A 20,117-nucleotide genomic window follows, 5' to 3' on the forward strand; every position below is an offset into this window, starting at 1 on the left:
TGTAAAGGACAGGATGTAAACATGAGGATATGAAAAATTTAATTACACGCCACCTACTGTCATTTTCCTTTAATAGGATTTTTAATTGTTGCTTCCCCTGTGAATTGGAAGAACTATACTTATTCTGCAACACTGCTTAAAAATTAATCAATACATTAGGAAGGGAACTATAAAGGGATAAATAAACAGAAGCAATTGTTACCAACACACAGAAGTTGACTCATTAAAAGACAAGGACATACAAATGTCTGTTTCCAGAATTTCATTTGACAGCCAGTCACCGAGATGGGAGACAAGAGTACCGTGGAAGAGAAAATAATGGCGTTTGGTTTCTTAGGAATGTGGGGGTTACTCCCAGGACCTCTGTCATCTGCGGTTGGGGTACCAGGCTCCGTGACAACAGCAAGCCTACACCTATGGATCTGGTCCTCCTGGAATCGAGTATACTCCGTTTGCTGTTCAGCTGGAAAACATCTTCAGCCTTTCCAACCTAATCCCGGAACCGTGATTTGTGGCAACAGAAATACCTCAACTAAACGCAAAAAAAAGACGCTGAGGCAAGAGGCCAGAACTGTGCCGAGCAGGAACCCAGAGTCCACGCTTGCCCAGGGCTGCTGCCGCTGACCGAAAGAAATAAAAGGGTAAATCCTCTCTTGCACTCCCCTCCCCCACATTACAGTTTTCTGGATTCAAAGTAAGTAACAAGAAGCCAGCAGGCAAAGGGAGTCTGCGAAGTGTAGTTTCCAAGATTAAGCCCTTTGGATCTGAAAGCAAACAAATAACCAGTGTGGGTAAGTTAAGAAGCAAACACACAGCTTCCCATTAACAACAGTAGAACAGAATTGCCAGTTAAACCACCGCAACCACCTCATCAATTTAAAGGAGATGTTTACTTCAGATCCAGGGACCATCCTGTGAAATTCAGACCCAGTTCCACATGAAATGAAGAAATCTATCAGGCTGAGACTGTACCCCTTGCCCAAGAGGCAGACAAGTTCCTGCCCCTGGCAGTCAGAGAGGCAAAAGACGCCAGCAGTTGGTACACATAGCAAACGCTTTATTTTCATATTAACATTAAAACATAAAGCACAAACATTAAAACACAGAACATGAACAGAGATCCCACTACCCTGTTTGTCACAGCAGGTACAAGGATATATGCCAATAAGATATTTGGAGTCTGCTTAACTCCAAACCCTCATATGGGAAACCTCCCTTAGAGACAGGGGGGAGGGAACATGTCGGGGCAGAGCCTGCTGCAGCACAGGAGACCAGAGCCTGGGACTACATGATCTCCTGCTGGATGAGGGATGCAAGGGTAGGATGGCTGGGGGCAAGGTCTTTTCTTTTAAAGAAACCAGTTGAAGTTACATAAATTTCTCTCTAAAATGTCCAAATTTACTGGAGGAATGCAAGAATTGGCAAGACATGAGATTCACCCAACTTCCCTCGTAGTTAAGTCCCTTGGTTCCTCTGCGTGGCGGAATCAATCAGCATCCGCCTTGGTCAAATCCTAACCCTACCGTGGGATTTGTCTCTGCCAAAGACAAAGGCAGCCAGGGCCAACTGCATCCTCTCTGATGACCTGCTGAAACCAGATGAGTCCTGCTTTTTAATCCAAATCCCTTTCTGCCACTGATGCTCTAGGTCTGGGCCGTCATTCTGAATCATCAACATATTGAAAGGAGTATCTCCTCTGAGAAAGAGCCTGGCTCTTTCCCAGGCTCTGGAAACTGGCTTTTTGAAAGATGTCCTAAAACAGAAGGAGGCCACTCTTTAGAAGGCACAACAGGAACTTGAAACTCTGGGGTATCTGTGGCAATAACCCTCTGCTGGTGAGAAATGCTAGAAACCGCGCAGGAGTTGTCGGTCAGAACTATTTTAAAATAAAAATAATAACGCTTCTAGAGCAATTATTTTAAAAAGTCACACTGTTGGCCATCCTGCTTCCAAGAACGGGGCACTGACCGCCCACACCCTGGGCGCGTTCTATTGTAGACTGCGGTTTAGCAGAGCAGCCGTAGGCGAGGCAAACAGATACAAACGGAAGCCTTTCCCCCTACTGGAGAAAAGTGAAGTTCGCAATGTTGGACAATCCACGGCTGGAACAAAAGCTGATGGGCTTCTCCCTGCAATCCGCACAGGTCTCCAACCACTCTTATCTTCCTGAGAATATTTCACTGACAAGAGTCTTTAAAAAGGCTAGAAGGGAGGCATATCAGAGGAAGCTGAAGTCACACACCAGTTTCACACGCGGAAGGCTTTAGCTTCTGTTCCCAGCAGTGGTCTCAGCAGCTTCTCTTTTGCAAGCCTGTCTTGCTTAGCCCCTCTCCCTTGACCTCTTTTACGGGGAGAGAATCAAACAAGAGCTGTGACATGTTGCTCATGTTTTCCTGGTAAGAGGGAAAAGGAGGGGTCTTCAGAGCACTGGTTTATGTAAAATCAATCCGGAGGTCCTCAGACAGCAAGAAAAAAGGAGGCTTCCCCACTGCTCCAACAACCGGTCTCTTCTCTCGGCTCCCACGATGTGATGAACCTAATGTACTCAGCATTCCGAGAGGGTCCACAGCGCATCAGCTGCCTCCATCACTGGGCCTGCCAATATCCCAGCACCGCACACCTGGAATGTATCTGCTGCTGCCACAAAGTAGACCAGATGCGCTCGACCTCACACTTCTGCGGGGATGAGACCAAGTTGCTGAAAGGCTGTCAACACGCCAGGTCAGAAATGGATCAAATTCTTCACCAGGTTGTACAGTGCCCTCTTGTGTTCAACTGAAGACTCTTCTGCATCCACGCAACATGGAAATGGTCAGTCTCTTCTGGGACGTTAGCATCCATTCCTGAGTTCGAGTGACAAGACCACTTAGGTGGGTGTCACACCCTCCAGAAAATGCTTGCTGCACACTCGTTCTAAATGACTGCTGGGAGGATACTCTCTGAGGTCCAGTAGAATGTCTGATCAGAAATACAGATTCTCAACAGATTCATGAAGGCTTTGAGCCCAAGACAATGATAACGTAGATGCAGTACCAATCACGTATTCTTTGGATGGACACCGCAAATACACAGTCTGTAGTGTTTCAGTGACCTGGCCTCTTAGAATCACATTAATTCCAAGGAACCATGATCCCAGAAGTTCTAGGCCACAGACAGTAAGCAGAGATCTTGCTCAGGGCTGTTACGTGCTAGCAAACATTTAACATTCACCAGCAGCATGCCTGACAAGTTCCAGACACAGTCACTCCCACCGATACATGTGGACCATCTTCTCTGTTAAGGTAGCCAAGTAGCTGTTGTGGTTCACCTCAAAAGGGCAGATGTCCAAGACGGGCTGATCGGCCTGCAGTTCCTGTAGCAACGAGCCACTGCCAGCATCCCACAGCTAAAGAAGACAGACAGAGTTCAGGGTCAGGAGTCATTCAATTCAGCTGGGGGACTTGCTTGCTCTATTGCTATATTGCTATACAATATAGCGGTTCCACAGCTCCGTACAACACCCGTTGCTCACCACGAGTGCACTCCTTAATATCATGGGACAACTCTGAAAGGGCTGCAGAGAGAGCGCTGCCAGGGGAGTACGACAGACTGTTCTCAACCTTCACAAAGCCAGGACACACAACATCAGGCGTGGGCTCTGCCACTGTGATCAGCAATGAGTCTACCTCTGAAAAGCAAGCCCAGCATCCAGCTCTTCCATCAAGGTGCCAGCAACTCTTCTAGGCACAGAACACTCAGCAAGACAGAAAGTCCCTTTCTCAGCCCTCATGAAATCTATCTAATAACTAGCGCTTGCTTTTCCTTTTCAAAAACTTTTTGTTATGAAAAAATTATTTTTTTTTAACATTTATTTATTTTTGAGAGACAGACAGAGCACAAGTTGGGGAGGGGCAGAGAGAGAATGAGACCCAGAATGCAAAGCAGGCTCCAGGCTCTGAGCTGTCAGCCCAGAGCCCAATGCGGGGCTCGAACTCACGAACTGTGAGTCGGATGCCCAACTGACTGAGACCCACAGGCGCCCCCGTTATGAAAAAAAATTTTTAGGGGGCACCGGGGTGGCTCAGTCGGTTAAGTGTTCGACTTCAGCCCAGGCCGTGATCTCACAGCTCGTGAGTTCGTACCCTGTGTCGGGCTCTATGCTGACAGCTCAGAGCCTGGAGCCGGCTTTGGATTCTGTGTCTCCCTCTCTCTCTGCCTCTCCCCTCTCGTGCTCTCTCACTCTCTCAGAAATAAATGTTAAAAAAATTAAAAAAAAAATTTTAATATCAAGTATAGTAGTACAACAAATTATTAAGCTTTTACCATATCTGCTTTACTGATTCTATTGTTTTCTTTACTGACTTCATATCATTTTACCCTTAATCTATAGTGCTATCCAGTATGGTGGCCACTAGCCACATAAAGCTATTTAAGTTAAAAATGAAAAAAAAAAATTAAAAAAATTAAGTCTTCATTCACACTGATCACATTTCAAGAACTCATGTGGCTAGCACAACTGTATTGGTCAGCAATGCTCCAAAGCTTGATTACATTTAGGTTCAAGGGCATCTCATAAAAGGCGCTATGTATTTCATATCTTCTTACATCAAGAGGCAAATTGGGGTGCCTGGGTGGCTGAGTTGGTTAAGCATCTGATTGTTGATTTTGGCTCAAGTCTGATCTTGTAGTTTGTGAATAACTTGAGCCCCACGTTAGGTTCCTTGCTGACAACATGGAGCCTGCGTTGGATTCTCTCTCTCCCCCTCCACTGCTCACACACGTGCGCTCTCTCAAAATAAACTTTTTTTAAGAGGCAAATTATTTTTTGTTAACCCACTTACAGTGAGGTCGATCACTGTGTTCAAGTTATAAAAGAATGACCCATCCACTCTACAATCCCCCATCAATCATTCATCTTTTGGTGATGAAACTGTTGCCTGAAACAACTGTTTTATAGGAGTTTCAGTAGTTCCTTAATTTTTGTTTTAAAGGTTCACAAGACGGCCCATGGGATACTACAGCTCATATAAAAAAGAATGAGGCGAATCTACAGATATTGAAATGGAAAGATATCCAAGCTAGGAAGCTAAATGGGAAAAGAGCACATTACAGAGTGTGTCTCAAAGCGTGCCTGGTGTAAAAACAAGCAATCGTACATATACACATACACAGATGTGTGCAATCAAGGAGAACGTCGGTTTTTTCGCTTTACATACTTCTGTATAAAAAAATAATAGGCTCACCAGGGCAGAATTTGATGCTTCATCCCCAGTACACACCAGGATGCTGCCATCACTCTCCGGGTTTTGGAAAATGGCACTTTTGGTCAGTAGTTTGCAAGTGGGTCCCCCAAGGAATGTTTGCACAGGATGGCAGGAACAGACCAGCTCTCCAGCATCGTCCAGCGTGGAGGACATCTCCATCAGCACACTTCGTAAAGTGCTGTGATTTTTATCTATGGGACAGAGGAGTCAGTGTTGCTCCGTGGGGATGATCCCAGGAAATTAATGAAGATCCTGAACCTCACACGATTACAAACTACTGAGTGGAAGAGCCACAGTTTATTAGATCATCAAGAGTAGCTACAAAGCAAACAAAGCAACAAGAACAAAATAATACATGGGGCGCCTGGGTGGCGCAGTCGGTTAAGCGTCCGACTTCAGCCAGGTCACGATCTCGCGGTCCGGGAGTTCGAGCCCCGCGTCGGGCTCTGGGCTGATGGCTCAGAGCCTGGAGCCTGTTTCCGATTCTGTGTCTCCCTCTCTCTCTGCCCCTCCCCCGTTCATGCTCTGTCTCTCTCTGTCCCAAAAATAAATAAAAACGTTGAAAAAAAAAAAACAAAAAACAAAATAATACAGCACAAATGAAATTCCGAACCGCAGGCTAGGATAAAGCAAGTTATCTACAATAGACTTTTGCCTATGAGGGAAACAATTCTCGGCGTAAGCTATCCCTTTTAGTAAAATCACTGTATCCTGCCGCCCCCTGCCTTGGTTTTTGTCTTCCTTCAGGGCAGGCAGATGACACGAAACTGCGCTGAGGGGGATGCCCTGGCCTCAGGGGCAGGACTCTTCCTTCCATTACTAAGTCACAGGGGCTCCTAAAGGGGCTAACTCGCTCCAGGGAGTACCTGGCAGAATTTGCCCTGTCACATAAGTGAGGGGTAGAGGCGGCATCTATGGAGGAATGCGGAGCCACTAGCCTCAATATAGCAGCAAGAGCTGTTAGCCTGCGAGGGGCTCTCCGGTGCCACCTGAAGGGCAGGGCAAGCTCTCCCCTCCTCCCCTGAACCGACTTGCTCCCAAACAGAACAAGGACGTCCCAGCACTCACCAGGCCTGTAGGTCACAAGACAATGCCGGGTGCTGCTCTCCGTCTGAAAGTCTACGCAACCCCCTGGCTCTATGGGCAGCACATGAGGACAATGAGAAAAGCCCATCTTTAGCTCCCAGAAGGAAGCGTTCTCTAAGGTTCCAGCCAACACGCCACCATAAGGAAATGCAGCCGAGGCAGCTCTGGGTATGTATGACAGGGATACCAGGGGGCATCTGAAGGGAAAGAAAGGAAACGATGTGTCACATTCCAATACTTGTACTACTCCAGACTCCACTAGCAGGAGCCCTCAAGCACACTACAGAAGAGGTTAACGACCTCTACAGAAGAGGTTAACGACCTTCTGGGGCACCTGGGTGGCTCGGTTGATTAAGCATTCGACTTCAGCTCAGGTCATGGTCTCACAGTTTGTGGGTTCGAGCCCCATATCCGGCTCTGTGCTGACAGCTCAGAGCCTGGAGCCTGCTTCGGATTCTGTGTCTCCCTCTCTGTCCCTCCCCGGCTCGTGCTCTGTCTCGGTCTCTCAAAAATTACCGTTTAAAAAAAAAAAAAAAGACCTTCTTTGGGTCACTATCCTTTGACATCTGGTAAAATCTACCAACCCATACTGCAGAAACTTTAAAAGAGTACACATATAATCTTTGGCATCTAATTTCAGAGGAGATGTCACATATTCTAAAATTAGTTTTTAAAAATGACTAGGGGGGCACCTGGGTGGCTCAGTCAGTTAAGTGTCTGACTTCGGCACAGGTCATGATCTTGTGGTTCATGAGATCGAGCCCTGCATTGGGCTCTGTGCTGACAAACTCAGAGCCTGGAGCGGCCTTCAGAGTCTGTGTCTCCCTCTCTCTCTGCTCCTCCCCCACTAGTGATTCCTCTCTCCCATCTCACTCTCTCTCAAAAAATAAACATTAAAAAATTTTTTAAAATTAAAAAAAAAAAAAAGGACTAGGAAATTTAATACTACAAAGTCACAGTTACAAGAGAGCTTGACCAGTGTGAAGTTTCTAGAAATGGGGTTAGATGTGTACACAAGGAAAGTCAGAAAGGAAATGCAGCTTATACATCTAATAAAGTCTCCAAGATGCAGTTGACAGACCCTTCAATTAAAATATAGCCTGAAGCAAAAACATTTTTTTTAGATTTGTGTAAGTAATCTCTACACCCAATGTGGAGCTTGAACTCATGACCATGATATCAAGAGTCACATGCTCTTCTGACTGAGCCAGCCAGGCGCCCCTGAAAAAACTACATTTTAATTCAGAAACAGGATGGTTTCATTAGAAATGTTCTAAATCTCTTTCTGCAAGCACATGACCAGGAATGTGTGCCAAGAATTCTCTCAGAAGTGTCAGCCGGTAGACTATGTTCCTGTGAACTTTGTTTCTGCTGAAGTTGCCCAAGTGGTCGCTGTGCCTGCTTTCTTTCATTGCCCCGTCATGTCACAATGAAGCAAACTAAAACAGAAATGAACACTGCATACCACTATTCTTTCCTTGCTATTTGCTCTATTCGATTGCCTACTCTTGAGCAGATCTCTCTACATCAGTGGCAGTTACCATGCTTGCCTGTAGTTCACACTTCTAAAAGTTTACATCAAGTCATCTTCAGGCCTACAGACCACACAACTGAAGCATGATTCTACCCCACTCAAATGAAAAGACCTCAAAGTGTTGAGCCTAGGTTTTCGTAACCAGTTACTACTATGGTGATATCTTCTGAAGAGTCACAGTGGTGCTGGTGAACAGCCATCCTCAGAATCCGGGCTGACTTTATAAACCTCCCAACTTTGTAAATGGTTATAAAGGATAAATCATAGTAATTGGTATCTTTAGACCAAGTTGGTTTAGCTGGAGATTAGGGAAGTTTTAAATCTTTTTTTTTATAGGCCTACCTTTTACTGATCTCTTCCTGTGTGTTAGACATGTGGACATTAAAGCAAGTCTGTGTAACAGGCCAAGAATTGAGACCAAGGAGTTTGGTTTTGAACGCAGATCTGACTTCATTTCGCCACACTGGGGGAGGAGCGACTGTATGAACCTGGCTATACTTGGTTCCAGGGCTTTCGACTGTGTAGAAATACCACGAACACATGCTCTAAGGATCTTAGTGATTCCCAAGTGACAACACCTCACTGGTCTCAGGAGAACTGCCCTCTGAGGAATTCTGATCAACTGTGAAACACACTCAGAAGACAGGATTCATACAACGGTCCAAGAGAAAGCTGCTACAGGGGAAAAGTAAGTGGCTACCCACCTGGCTTTCTGGGGTACTAACTCCTGGATGTGACAGCTCGTGTTTCGAAGGTCATACACCAGAATTGAACCATTGACCAGTCCAGCATAGATGTGATTACTTTCATCAAGACACCAGCAGCAGCTCCAGACAGGACGTCCAGCGTTGTAAGTCTGGACCACTGTATTTGTCTCCAGGCTGTGGAGATAGAAGACTTTTACAACCATGTGTGAAGGAAATCAATTATAAAACAAAGATGTAAAGACCATCACTGAAATGATAATCCCTTAAGAACACACCCCCACACCCAAACTATTTGGGATTTCCAATTTCCTCTAGGGACTGCCCAGATAATCCCTTTTAATTCCAAAATATTTATTTTGGGGGTTACAGGTTTTCTTCTTGAAATGTAAGGAGATCAAAGAGATATTTAAACAGTACATTCCCTACTCTACCCCTATTTTCTATAATTAGTATTATGCAAGAAATCAATATTCAATGCTGAAAAAATTAGAATATACCTATGAGAAAAATAAAAACTAACAATCTAACCACCCAGAGGTAGTCATTAATAACACTTTGGTATTTAACCTGCCCTTTGCATCTATTTTTTAACACGACTAGAGAAAAAAATCATAACCTATATATACATATAAAACATAATGCTACATGGAGTTTTGGGGCAAATTAAGCTGAAGCATTCTTGAAAAGTCAAGAGGCTTCTCAGGTCTGACAGTGCTATCATGATGTTCCTCAGATTTAACTGCAGAATAGGAAGCCAACTATCAGACATCTGATCAGAACTACTTTCTAAAAGATGAAGGCACTAAGTACATCCCATCTGGTTCACAGCAGTCACATGAAAGATGAAATATAGTGACTGAGGGTTACTGATGAGAGAAGTCATGGCACCCCAGGACAGTGAGTTCCTGGTGAGCATTTCTGTTAGGCAGAATGGTCCTCGTAACAGACCAGCAACAAGCAGTTCCAAGCTGGTTTGGTAACTCCATGGTGCCAGGTACCAAGGCTCCTTCCACGTTATCATTCGACCATCTCTAGCGTGTTACTCTCATCTGCGCGGCTTAAGATGCATTTTGTAACATAAGTAATTTTATTTTTATTTTTTTATTATTTTTTTTTTTAATATGAAATTTATTGACAAATTAGTTTCCATACAACACCCAGTGCTCATCCCAAAAGGTGCCCTCCTCAATACCCATCACCCACCCTCTCCTCCCTCCCACCCCCCATCAACCCTCAGTTTGTTCTCAGTATAATTTTAAAACATAACGTTGTACGTAACATTTATGATGTCGCATCTACTTTGATGAGCAGCACATTTTATATTCAATGAAACTGGATCTCAGAAGACAATGCCTTAGACCACAAAATGCAAGCTAAGGCCATCTTAATACAGATACTGATTTCTACGCTGTTTAACACTAAACAGCCCAGGCCCCACCGTCCTCCCTAAAGCACTCACCTGGTCAGTTTAATAGTGCTGTCTAGGGAAGCAGAGAGCAGTAGGCCTTTGGGCTGACTACTGAAAGCCAGTCCACGGATCTGTTTGCTATGCATGGGAATGTACTGACTGCTTTGCATGTTGGCAGTACTCAACATCTTAACACCAAAGCCTGCCAAAGACAAGAGAGTGTGAAACAGATCACCGAAAGTCAATTCAAGGCAAAGCAAACGACCTTTTCAAGTAGCTCCTTCGTTCACCTTTCCTGGCATATAAATCCCTGGAAAACAGCTGGTCAAACAAACAAAAAAATTCCCCAGGGTTATAATTATTTTAAAAAGCATATTCTACTCCAAATGCCCAGCAACAGGTGAATGGATAAACCACTATGTGAACATGTACACAGAACAGAATGCTACCCAGTAATAAAAGGAAATGAAATATTGATATACATATTAATACGGACGAATCTCCAAAACTTTATGCTGGAAGAAGCCAGACAAAAAAGAACAATGCTGCATGATTATATTTAAGTTAAATTCTGGAAAATGCAAACTAATGTATAGTGACAGAGAGTAGATCAGTGGCTGCCTGGGAATGGGGAGAGGAGGGAGGGGCAGGTGGGAGATGGATTATAAAAGGGCATGAGAAAACCTTGGGGCAATAGGTATGTTCATTATTTTGATTACAGGGATAGTTTCAAGGGTGTATACATAATTCACCCAACTGTATACTTTCAATATGTGCAATTTATTGTATGTCAGTCATACTTCAATAAAGCTATTAGCACAGAGACTATTCTACTTGAACCACAGACACTGAAGATGTAGAAGAGAAGGAACAATAAAGAATGAACACAGGTAATCTCTATATCAGGTGGTTAAGATATGCTACATTTGTTTGAATGGAATAAAAACAGATGACACTTCAAGTATTCTAATTAATTTGTGTCATTCCAGAAAGGGAAAAAAATCCCCCCCAAACTTGTCCTTGATAGGTCCTTAAAAAGTCATGTTACTGTTCTCTTACTAGGCTATGTAAATATATTATATTTGTTTTTACTAAGTATCCATTATTATCCAAGTTATCCACAAACAGGATTTGTCAAATCCTAGATTCAGGATTCGAGTCATACCTCAGCTTCTCCAGGGAACCAAGTGGGAAAAGTTTATTGTGTTCTCTGCTGAAACAGAATTAGGACAGCCAGAGAGACAAACACAGAAACCACAGGCTTTAAATCAACAAGGGAACACGAATACTGGCCTAGTTAATGATCAAGAGAAGCAAGGAGAAATTAGCACCAACAGGCTATCAAGAAGAGCTAGCTGTACAGTGTGGAATACATGCATTAGAAAAAAGGAACCGGGGCGCCTGGGTGGCTCAGTTGGTTGGCCAGCCGACTACAGCTCAGGTCATGATCTTGTGGTCTGTGAGTTCGAGCCCCACGTCGGGCTCTGTGCTGACAGCTTGGGGCCTGGAGCCTGCTTCAGATTTTTTGTATCCCTCTCTCTCTGCCCCTTCCCTGCTTGCTCTCTGTCTCTGTCTCTCTCTCAAAAATAATAACCATTAAAAAAAAAAAAAAAAAAGGAACTGGGTGGCTGAGTTAGTTAAGTGTCTAACTTGTGACTTCGGCTCAGGTCTCACGGTTCCCGAGATCATTTGTGAGATCAAGTCCCACATTAGGCTCTACACTGACAGCATGCAGCCTGCTTAAGATTCTCTCTCACTCCCTCTCTCTCTGCCTCTCCCCTTCTTGTGAGCTCTCTCTCAAAATAGATAAACTTTAAATAAACAAACAAGAAAAAAGGAATGGGGTCTCCTGGAGGCTCAGCCTCACAAACCATGAGACCATGACCTGAACTGAAATCAAGAGTTGGACGCTTAACCAGCTGAGCCACCGAGGCATCTCTGAGCTTCCAACTCTTGATTTTTGGCTCAGATCATGACCTAACGGTTGTGGGACTGAGCCCCACATTGAGCTCCGCGACAGCGTGGAGTCTGCTTCGGATTCTCTCTCTCTGCCCCTCTTCCTTGCTCGTGAGCTCTAAAATTTAAAAATAAATATTTTCCCAATTTGGTGAATCTTACTAAAAATGTGGATGGGATACAGAAACATTATAAACAGTCCTTTTATGTTCTCCTCAAAAGGACTTTCTCTCAACTCACAGCTATAAGTGATTAGAAAAATATATAATAATCTAGGAATTGTACTCCAAATCCTGATTATACCTAAGTTTGGAGGGACAGAGTTTTGAAGCATTTGAACAGAATGTTTAAGTGAGTAAACAGGAAATCAGGCTAAAGCAAAAAGACCTGACAGCTGGAGGAAATCATATGCTGAAGATCATGGAAAGAAACATCTATAACCATCAGGAATAATTTAATTGAGCATATGAGGAGATTTGTTTTTCAACCTTAAGACAATCTAAAATTTGGGGCACCTGGGTGGCTCAGTCAGTAGAGCCACCAACTTCACCTCAAATCATGATCTCACAGTTGTGAGTTCAAGCCCCACATTGGGCTCTGTGCTAACAGCTCTGAGCCTGGAGCCTGCTTTGGATTCTGGGTCTCCCTCACTCCCTGCCCCTCCCCGGCTCATGCTGTCTCTCTCTGTCTCAGAAATGAGTATTAAATAAAATTAAAAAAAAAAAAAAAGACAATCTAAAATTAATCTTAAAAAAGCACAAAATTTGAGAAAATTTAGTATTAATGTATTATTATCAATACTAATCTATGTATTTCCAAATTCTTTTATTTGGAATTTGTCAATTTAACACTACTGAACATAAGTATTAAATCTCGTTTCAACTTGAATTAGCCCTTGGGATATTATTTTAAAAAAGAATTCGAGGGGTGCCTGGGTGGCTAGTTGGTTAAGCATCCCACTCCTGATTCTGGCTCAGGGAATGATCTCACGGTTCATGAGATCGAGCCCTGTGTTGGGCTCTGCGATGACAGCACAGAGCCTGCTTGGGATTCTCTCTCTCTCTCTCTCTCTCTTTCTCTCTCTCTCTCTGTCTCTCTGTCTCTCTGTCTCTCTCTCCCTCCCCACTCTCTCTCAAAATAAATAAATAAACATTAAAAAAATTATTAAAAAAATATTCTTAGTCTAGGGATGCCTGGCTGGCTCAGTGGGTAGAGCATGCGACTCTTGATCTCAACGTTCTAAGTCTGAGCCCCACGTTGGGTGTACAGATAACATTTTATCTTATTGATTTAAAGTTTATTTAGAGGAAGAGAGAGAGTGTGTGCACATGAGCAGGGGAGGCACAGAGAGAGACGGAGAGAGAGAATCCCAAGCAGGCCCCGCGCTGTCATCACAGAGCCCAACACAGGGCTCGATCTCACGAATCATGAGATCATTACCTGAGCAAGAATCAGGAGTGGGACACTTGACTGAATGAGCTACTCAGGCACCCACCCTCCTTTTTTTTATTTCAGAGAGAGAGAGAGAGAGAGAGAGAGAGAGAGAGAGAGAGAGAGAGAAAGAGAGAGAGAGAGAGCAGGCGTGCACATGAGCAAGGGACAGGGGCAGAGGGAAAGAGAGAGAGACTCTTAGGCAGGTCCCACACTGAGCATGGAACCTGACACGGGGATCATGACCTGAGCAAAAAATCAATCAAGACCAGAGCAAAAATCAACAGTCGGACACTGAACCGACTGAGCCACCCAGGGACCCCAAGATAACTCAAAAAAACTAATACCTTAAAAAAAAAAAAAATTCCAGTGTAAAATGAATCTGTGACAAGGGCAACTGGGCAGCTCAGTTGATTGAGCACCCAACTTCAGCTCGGGTCATGATCTCACGGTTTCCGAGTTTGAGCCCCACATCAGGCTTGTTGCTGTCAGCCTGTCAGCGCAAAGTCCGCTTTGGGTCCTGTTTCCCGCTCTCTGCCCCCCACCCCCAAACTTACGTTCTCTCTCCCTCTCAAAAAATTAAACATTAAAAAAAAAAATCTGTGACCTTATTTATTAAAAAAATTTTTTTTGCCCCTAAGTAATATCTCTACACCCAACATGGGGCTCAAACGTAAGTCACATGCTCTACCAAGTGAGCCAGCGAGGTGCCTCCACGGGGCATACAGGGAGTGCTGTCCTTCTCCTTGGCCTACACTAGTAACCCATACTTCCAAGAGCCCCATCTTCCTCTTACTTTATCACGGTTATTGGCATTTCTGAGCTCTTGGTGAACAAATCTACAGGATGAAGCCAACACTTTGGCCAGACACTAAAGATACCTTTGCAGTACCTCAGAGGACCTGCGTTAACAGACTAGGAAAGGTGATCTGGTGGGCCGGGGTCAGTGTTCACCCACTAGTGAGTCCTGGATTCTCCAAAAAGAGAGAGAAATAAATGAAGTCCAATAATGAACATGAATGCTGAGGTTCTGGATGGTTCACCTGGCAGGAAGGAGGACTGAGGAGAAGGCTGTGACACCACCAGGCAGCTCAGAGTGTCACAGTATGTCATGATTCGGCAGTTTCCTGTCTGAGACACCGTGAAGGTCTTCTGGAAACGGTACTTGTGCTGGCCCTGGCTGGAGGGCAGGCAGCTCAGCAAACGTGCCTGGGAGCCCCGGGATGCTGTGAAATCTGATCCCGATGCTGCACAAGAAGTTTTTGCAAATCCTAAAGTGAAAAAGATTTTGTAAATGTGCAGCCTTTTCATTTGATATTCCCCTCATACACAATTCCTTGATTTAATATGGGATGTTTTCTCCATTATATGAAACCGCTGACATGAATCCTAGAGGACTGATGCGGTTTTCACAGTATTTCAACCAGCAACTGAACTAAGGAGAGCACAGATCATAAAACAGTAGTGTTCAAAGTCTTTAATGGTCATTTTGTCTAAACCCATCATTTTAGGGGCAGATTCAGGGAGGTAAAAATGACTTAGGGTTCAAATTATCAGCTAGCTGATTAATTTCTTAAAAGTTCAAATTGCAGAATTCACCCTCGAGTGTGCACGCTGCCCTAATCAAGAATGAAACACTTGTTCTTGTTTATTTCCTGAAAAGCTTGATAGATCCTTCTTTGTATCTGAGAGGAACGGAAATCCAATTTAGATTCCTCTTCCGTTTTTATCCCGAAAGCTCTCTGGATGAGAAAGGGTAAACCTACCTGGACACGACTATGAAGCTTAGCGCACTCATCAGTGAGGACTTGAAGTTGGAGCCGGCACTGTGCCGATTCTAACTCGGCCTGCTTCCTTAGCATCTGCTCCTTTAGTAAGGAACTAGAAGGGGAAGCCAACAACAGGGGGAGATTAGGAAGGCGGCAAAAGACCTCCCATCAAGATGTCAGATTAAGTTCATGCTCTGATATACACACTTTGCTGTAAATATGTCGCGATGGTGAATATGAATGTAACAAAAGAGAAAGCTCTCACATCCAGAAACACTACAGAAAAGTAGCATGCAGGGCTGAACTCGTGAATCACTGAGGTTCAGTGTTAAGGAAGGCAGTGAGGACCAGGAGTTTGGCTCTTACCATGGAATGAGACTAAAAATGCAAAAATGCCAAATGAGGGAACAGAGCCAAGCTTATCGCTTGAGTTAGGGCCAAAAGAGTAAAATGGCATGTTAAAAGACCACAAAGTTATCTGCTGGATTAAAAGAAAATAATAAGCTGCCAGCTGTTCATCAGATACTGACATTAAGTAATACTACAAAAATGAGGCTGAAGTTAAAAAGACAGAAAGTATATACCTGGAAAATACTAAGATCATTTAGAATTCAACAGCATGAATAGGTATAAAGAGGAATTATACATAAGGAAAAAAATACACTCACCAAGAACAAAAATAAATTTGTATGTACCTAAAGACACTTTCAAAATATGAAATGCAAAAAAAAAAAAAATATTTCCACTCCAACAAGATAGGATAGAAAAAAGATGAAAGCTGGAAAGGAAGGGATAAAGCTGCCCAACTTATCTTCACGGAAAATTCAAGAGAAGTCACAAATTATTAGAGCTCAGCAAGGCGCTGGAATTAAGATCAAGAAAATTAGATTGGGGCACCTGGCTGGCTCAGTAGGAGTAGCATGTGTCTCTTAATGCCGGGGTCGTGAGTTCGGGCCCCATGTTGGGTATAGAGATTACTAAAAAAATAGACTTAAGAAAAAAAAGAAATTTAGATCAAGTATTTCCCATATGCCAGGTAACTGATTAGTAAATGTAATACAAAAAGTTCATTCACAACAGCAAGTCTAACAATAACAACCTAGGAATACAGTGAAAGGGCATGCCAAGACCTTGATGAAGCAAAGCACACTAGTAGAAGGCACAAGAAAACAGCGAATAAGCGGAAAGATATTATAGAATGCTCATGGCTGGAAAGACTCAAAATCATGAAGGTGGAACTTCTCAAAAATTTAATGCAATTTCAATCAAGATTTCAAAAGTTTCCTTTGAAATCTTGATTGAAATTACATTAAATGGAACTCAGCCAACTAATTTTAAAATTAATACGGAAGAGCAAAGTGCCAAGAATAGCAAAGTCAATTTGAAGAACAAGGTGGGGGGACGTATTTTAAAGCTACAACCTGGGAATACTGGGGTGAGAATTAACAAAGAGACCACAGAACCTAAGAGTAGTCCGTTCATATACAGAAACTTAATCTAGCGTAGAGGTAGCAATGAAAACTCACACAGGAAGAACATATTACTTATTACACTACAACAACTGGCTATCTGTAAAACGAGATTTAAGAAATATTCAAAACCTATGTAAAAAGCAAAAAATTTAAAGACCTTTAGATGATGTTATGTCTTTAAGACTTTGAAGTACTAGAGACAAAAAAACCCACAAAACAAGTGATAAAGGACTGTGTTAAAATTAAAAACTCATGTTCAACCAAAGATACCATAAACAAATTAAAGAGACAAGCCCAGACTGGAGGACTATATCTGCAATATACACAAGCAACAAAGCATCAGTACAGCTGACCCTGAACAACATGGGTTTGAGCCTCGCCAGTCCATTTACTGTGGATTTTTTTCAATAAATACATTGGAAAACTTTTTGGAAATTTGGAACAATTTGAAAAAACTCACAGATAAACTGCGTAGCCCAGAAATATAGAAAAAATTAAAAGTTAGATATTATTGTAAGGATATAGTGTAGAATACATATAACATATAAAATATATGTTAACCCACTGTTTATGTTACCAGGGAGGTTTCTAGTCAACAGTAGGCTATTAATAAGTAGTTCACCTTCGGGGGAGTTGAAAGTTATATGTGGATTTTCTACTGTGGGATGGGCTGGCACCTCTAACTCCTGGGTCAACTGTATAAGGAAAACACAAAAAACTACACAGATCAATAAGAAACAAGCAATGTATTTTGCTCAGTATCAATGAACAAATGATATAAGCAAAACTGACAGAAGAGTACGTCCAACTTCATTAATAACTTAGGAAATGCAGATTAAGTAAATACTATTTCACTTCATGAGACCATCAAAATTAAGTCTGATAATACAAAGCAGACAAAGTATGAAAAAATAAGAGATCTGGCTTCTGCTGGCGGGAATATATATATTGGGAAGAGCTTCTTGGAGGAACAATTTGACAGTATCTAGTAAAGCTGAAATTATATGTGACCTATGATAAAGTAATTCCATTTCTAGACCTAAGGAGACTATTGCCCATCTCTCTGCACCGTGGCTTATGTTAACAAAAACTGGAAACCACCTTAACTGTCCACAACTACAAAATATGGATAGGAAAATTCTAAATTAGAGAACTAGAAGACTATACAGAAGTTAAAATGAATAAGCTAGAGCTACACGAAGTTGGGTATGTGCCCCAATCATAATACTAAACCAAAAAAACAAGTTACAGAGGAAAATCATAATCCAATAACATTTGTATAAAGTGTAAAAACTTCCTAAATCATACTATAATATGATTTATAACTCCTCTGAGGAAAGTGATGGAATTAAGGACATGTAGTTCACAAGAAAGCTTTTGCTCTATCTGTAATGATTTATTTATTTACTTAAGGCCTTAAACAAATATGGCAAGTTGTTAAGATCTGATAAAGTCAAGTACAAGGGTGCTCATTGAAGTCTCTATTTATTGGCATTTTCAAAATGTTCACATTTTCTAAAGAGGATAGGGGGCATACTGATTATGTGTAATCAGCAAGGTTTATTTTTAATTTTACTTCCAGTGTAGCTAACATACAGTGTTCTATTAATTTCAGGTGTGCAATATAGTGTTTCAACAATTCTATATATTACTCAGTGCTCCTCAAGGTAAGTGTACTCTTGGGGTGCTTGGGTGGCTCGGTAGGTTGAGTGTCCACCTCTTGATGTCGACTCAGGTCATGATCCCAGGGTCGTGGGATCAAGTCCCGTGTCTGGCTCTGTGCTGAGCATGGAGCCTGCTTGGGATTTTCTCTCTCCCTTTGCCCCTCTTCCTAGATTGCGCACTTGCTCTCTTTCAAAAATAAATAAATAATAACAACAACAGTAAGTGTACTCTTAATCTCCATCACCTATTTCACCCATCACCTGCCTCCCCCCCCCCGCCCCGCCCCATCTCCCCTCTGGTAACCATGTGTTTGTTTTCTATAGTTAAGAGTCTGTTTTTTGGTTTGTCTTCCCCCACCCCCGCCTTTGTCTACTTGTTTCTCAAATTGCACATGAGTGAAATCATATGGTATTTGTCTTTCTCTGACTGCCTTACTTCACTTAGAATAATACTCTTTAGCTCCATCCATGTTGTTGTAAATGACAAGATTTGGTATATATATACTACCTCTTCTTTATACGTTCATCTATTGATGGACACTTGGGCTGCTTCCACAGTTTGGCTATTGTACATAATGCTGCTCGAAACATAGGGGAGCATATATCCCTATGAATTAGTGTTTTTGTAAACTATGGGTAAATACTCACTAACGTGATGACTGGATTGTAGGATAGTTCTATTTTTAATTTTTTGAGGCAACTTCCATACTGTCTTCCACAGTGGCTGCACCAGTTTGCATTCCCATCAACAGTGCACGATGGTTCCCTTTTCTCCATATCCTCGCCAACACCTACTGTTTCTTGTGGTTTTGATTTTAGCCAACAGGTGTGATAGGATATCTCATTACAGTTTTGATTTGCATTTCCCTGATGAGTGACGTCCACCATTTTTCATGTGTCTGTTGGTCATGTGTCTGTCTTCTTTGGAGAAATGTCTGGTCATGTCTTCTGCCCATTTTTAAATTGGATTCTTTGGGGTGTGTGTGTGTGTGTGTATTGATTTGTATAAATTCTTTATATATTTTGGATACTAACCCTTTATCAGATATGTGATTTGTGAATATCTTCTCCCATTCCATAGGCTGCCTTTTAGTTTTATTGGTTGTTTCCTTTGCTATGCAGAAGCTTCTTATTTTGATGTGGTTCCAATAGCTTATTTTTGCTTTTGTTTACCTTGTCTCAGGAGACCTATCTAGAAAAATATTGCTACGGCTGATGGCAGAGTAATTAGTGCCTGTGTTCTCTTCTAGGATTTTTATGGTTTTAGCTCTCAAATTTAGGTCCTCCATCCATTTTGAGTTTATTCTTGTGTATGGTGTGAGAAAGTGGTACAGTTTAATTCTTCTGCATGTAGCTGCCCAGTTTTCCCAATACTATTTGTTGAAGAAACTGTCTTTTTCTCATTGCGTATTCTTTCCTGCTTTCTCAAAGATTAATGGCCATATAATTGTGGGTTGATTTCTGGGCTTTCCAGTGTTCCATTGATCCACGTGTCTATTTTTGTGCCAGTACCATACAGTTTTGACTACTACATCTTTGTAATATAACTTGAAGTCTGAACTGTGATGCTTTCAGGTTTATTTTTCTTTTCCCAAATTGCTTTGGCTATTCGGGGTCTTTTATCATTCCATACAAATTTTAGGAATGCTTGTTCTAGTTCTGTGAAAAATGCTGTTGGTATTTTGACAGGGATCACATTAAATGAGTACACTGCTTTGGGCCATATAGACATTTTAACAATATCTGTTCTTCCAGTCCACGAGCATGGAATGTCTTCCGTTTCTTTGTGTCATCTTGAATTTCTTTCATCAATGTTTTATAGTTTTCAGAGTACAGGTCTTTCACCT

At 42.4% G+C, this 20,117-nt stretch overlaps 1 protein-coding gene across 1 annotated transcript in view; it reads right to left on the reverse strand.

Annotated features, from left to right (window-relative positions):
* Window positions 1-1,036: 1,036 nt before the first annotated feature.
* RFWD3 (ring finger and WD repeat domain 3) overlaps window positions 1,037-20,117 on the reverse strand; it is a 42,374-nt gene continuing 23,293 nt past the window's right edge. Inside the window, 8 exon segments of the mRNA XM_003998245.6 lie at window positions 1,037-3,385; window positions 5,223-5,434; window positions 6,312-6,526; window positions 8,568-8,744; window positions 10,030-10,180; window positions 14,409-14,585; window positions 14,588-14,636; window positions 15,132-15,246. Coding sequence (XP_003998294.2) covers window positions 3,242-3,385; window positions 5,223-5,434; window positions 6,312-6,526; window positions 8,568-8,744; window positions 10,030-10,180; window positions 14,409-14,585; window positions 14,588-14,636; window positions 15,132-15,246 — 1,240 coding nt within the window. The 3' untranslated portion in view covers window positions 1,037-3,241.

Source organism: Felis catus, chromosome E2 (genome assembly GCF_018350175.1).
Source record: "Felis catus isolate Fca126 chromosome E2, F.catus_Fca126_mat1.0, whole genome shotgun sequence".
Classification (NCBI taxonomy): domain Eukaryota; kingdom Metazoa; phylum Chordata; class Mammalia; order Carnivora; family Felidae; genus Felis; species Felis catus.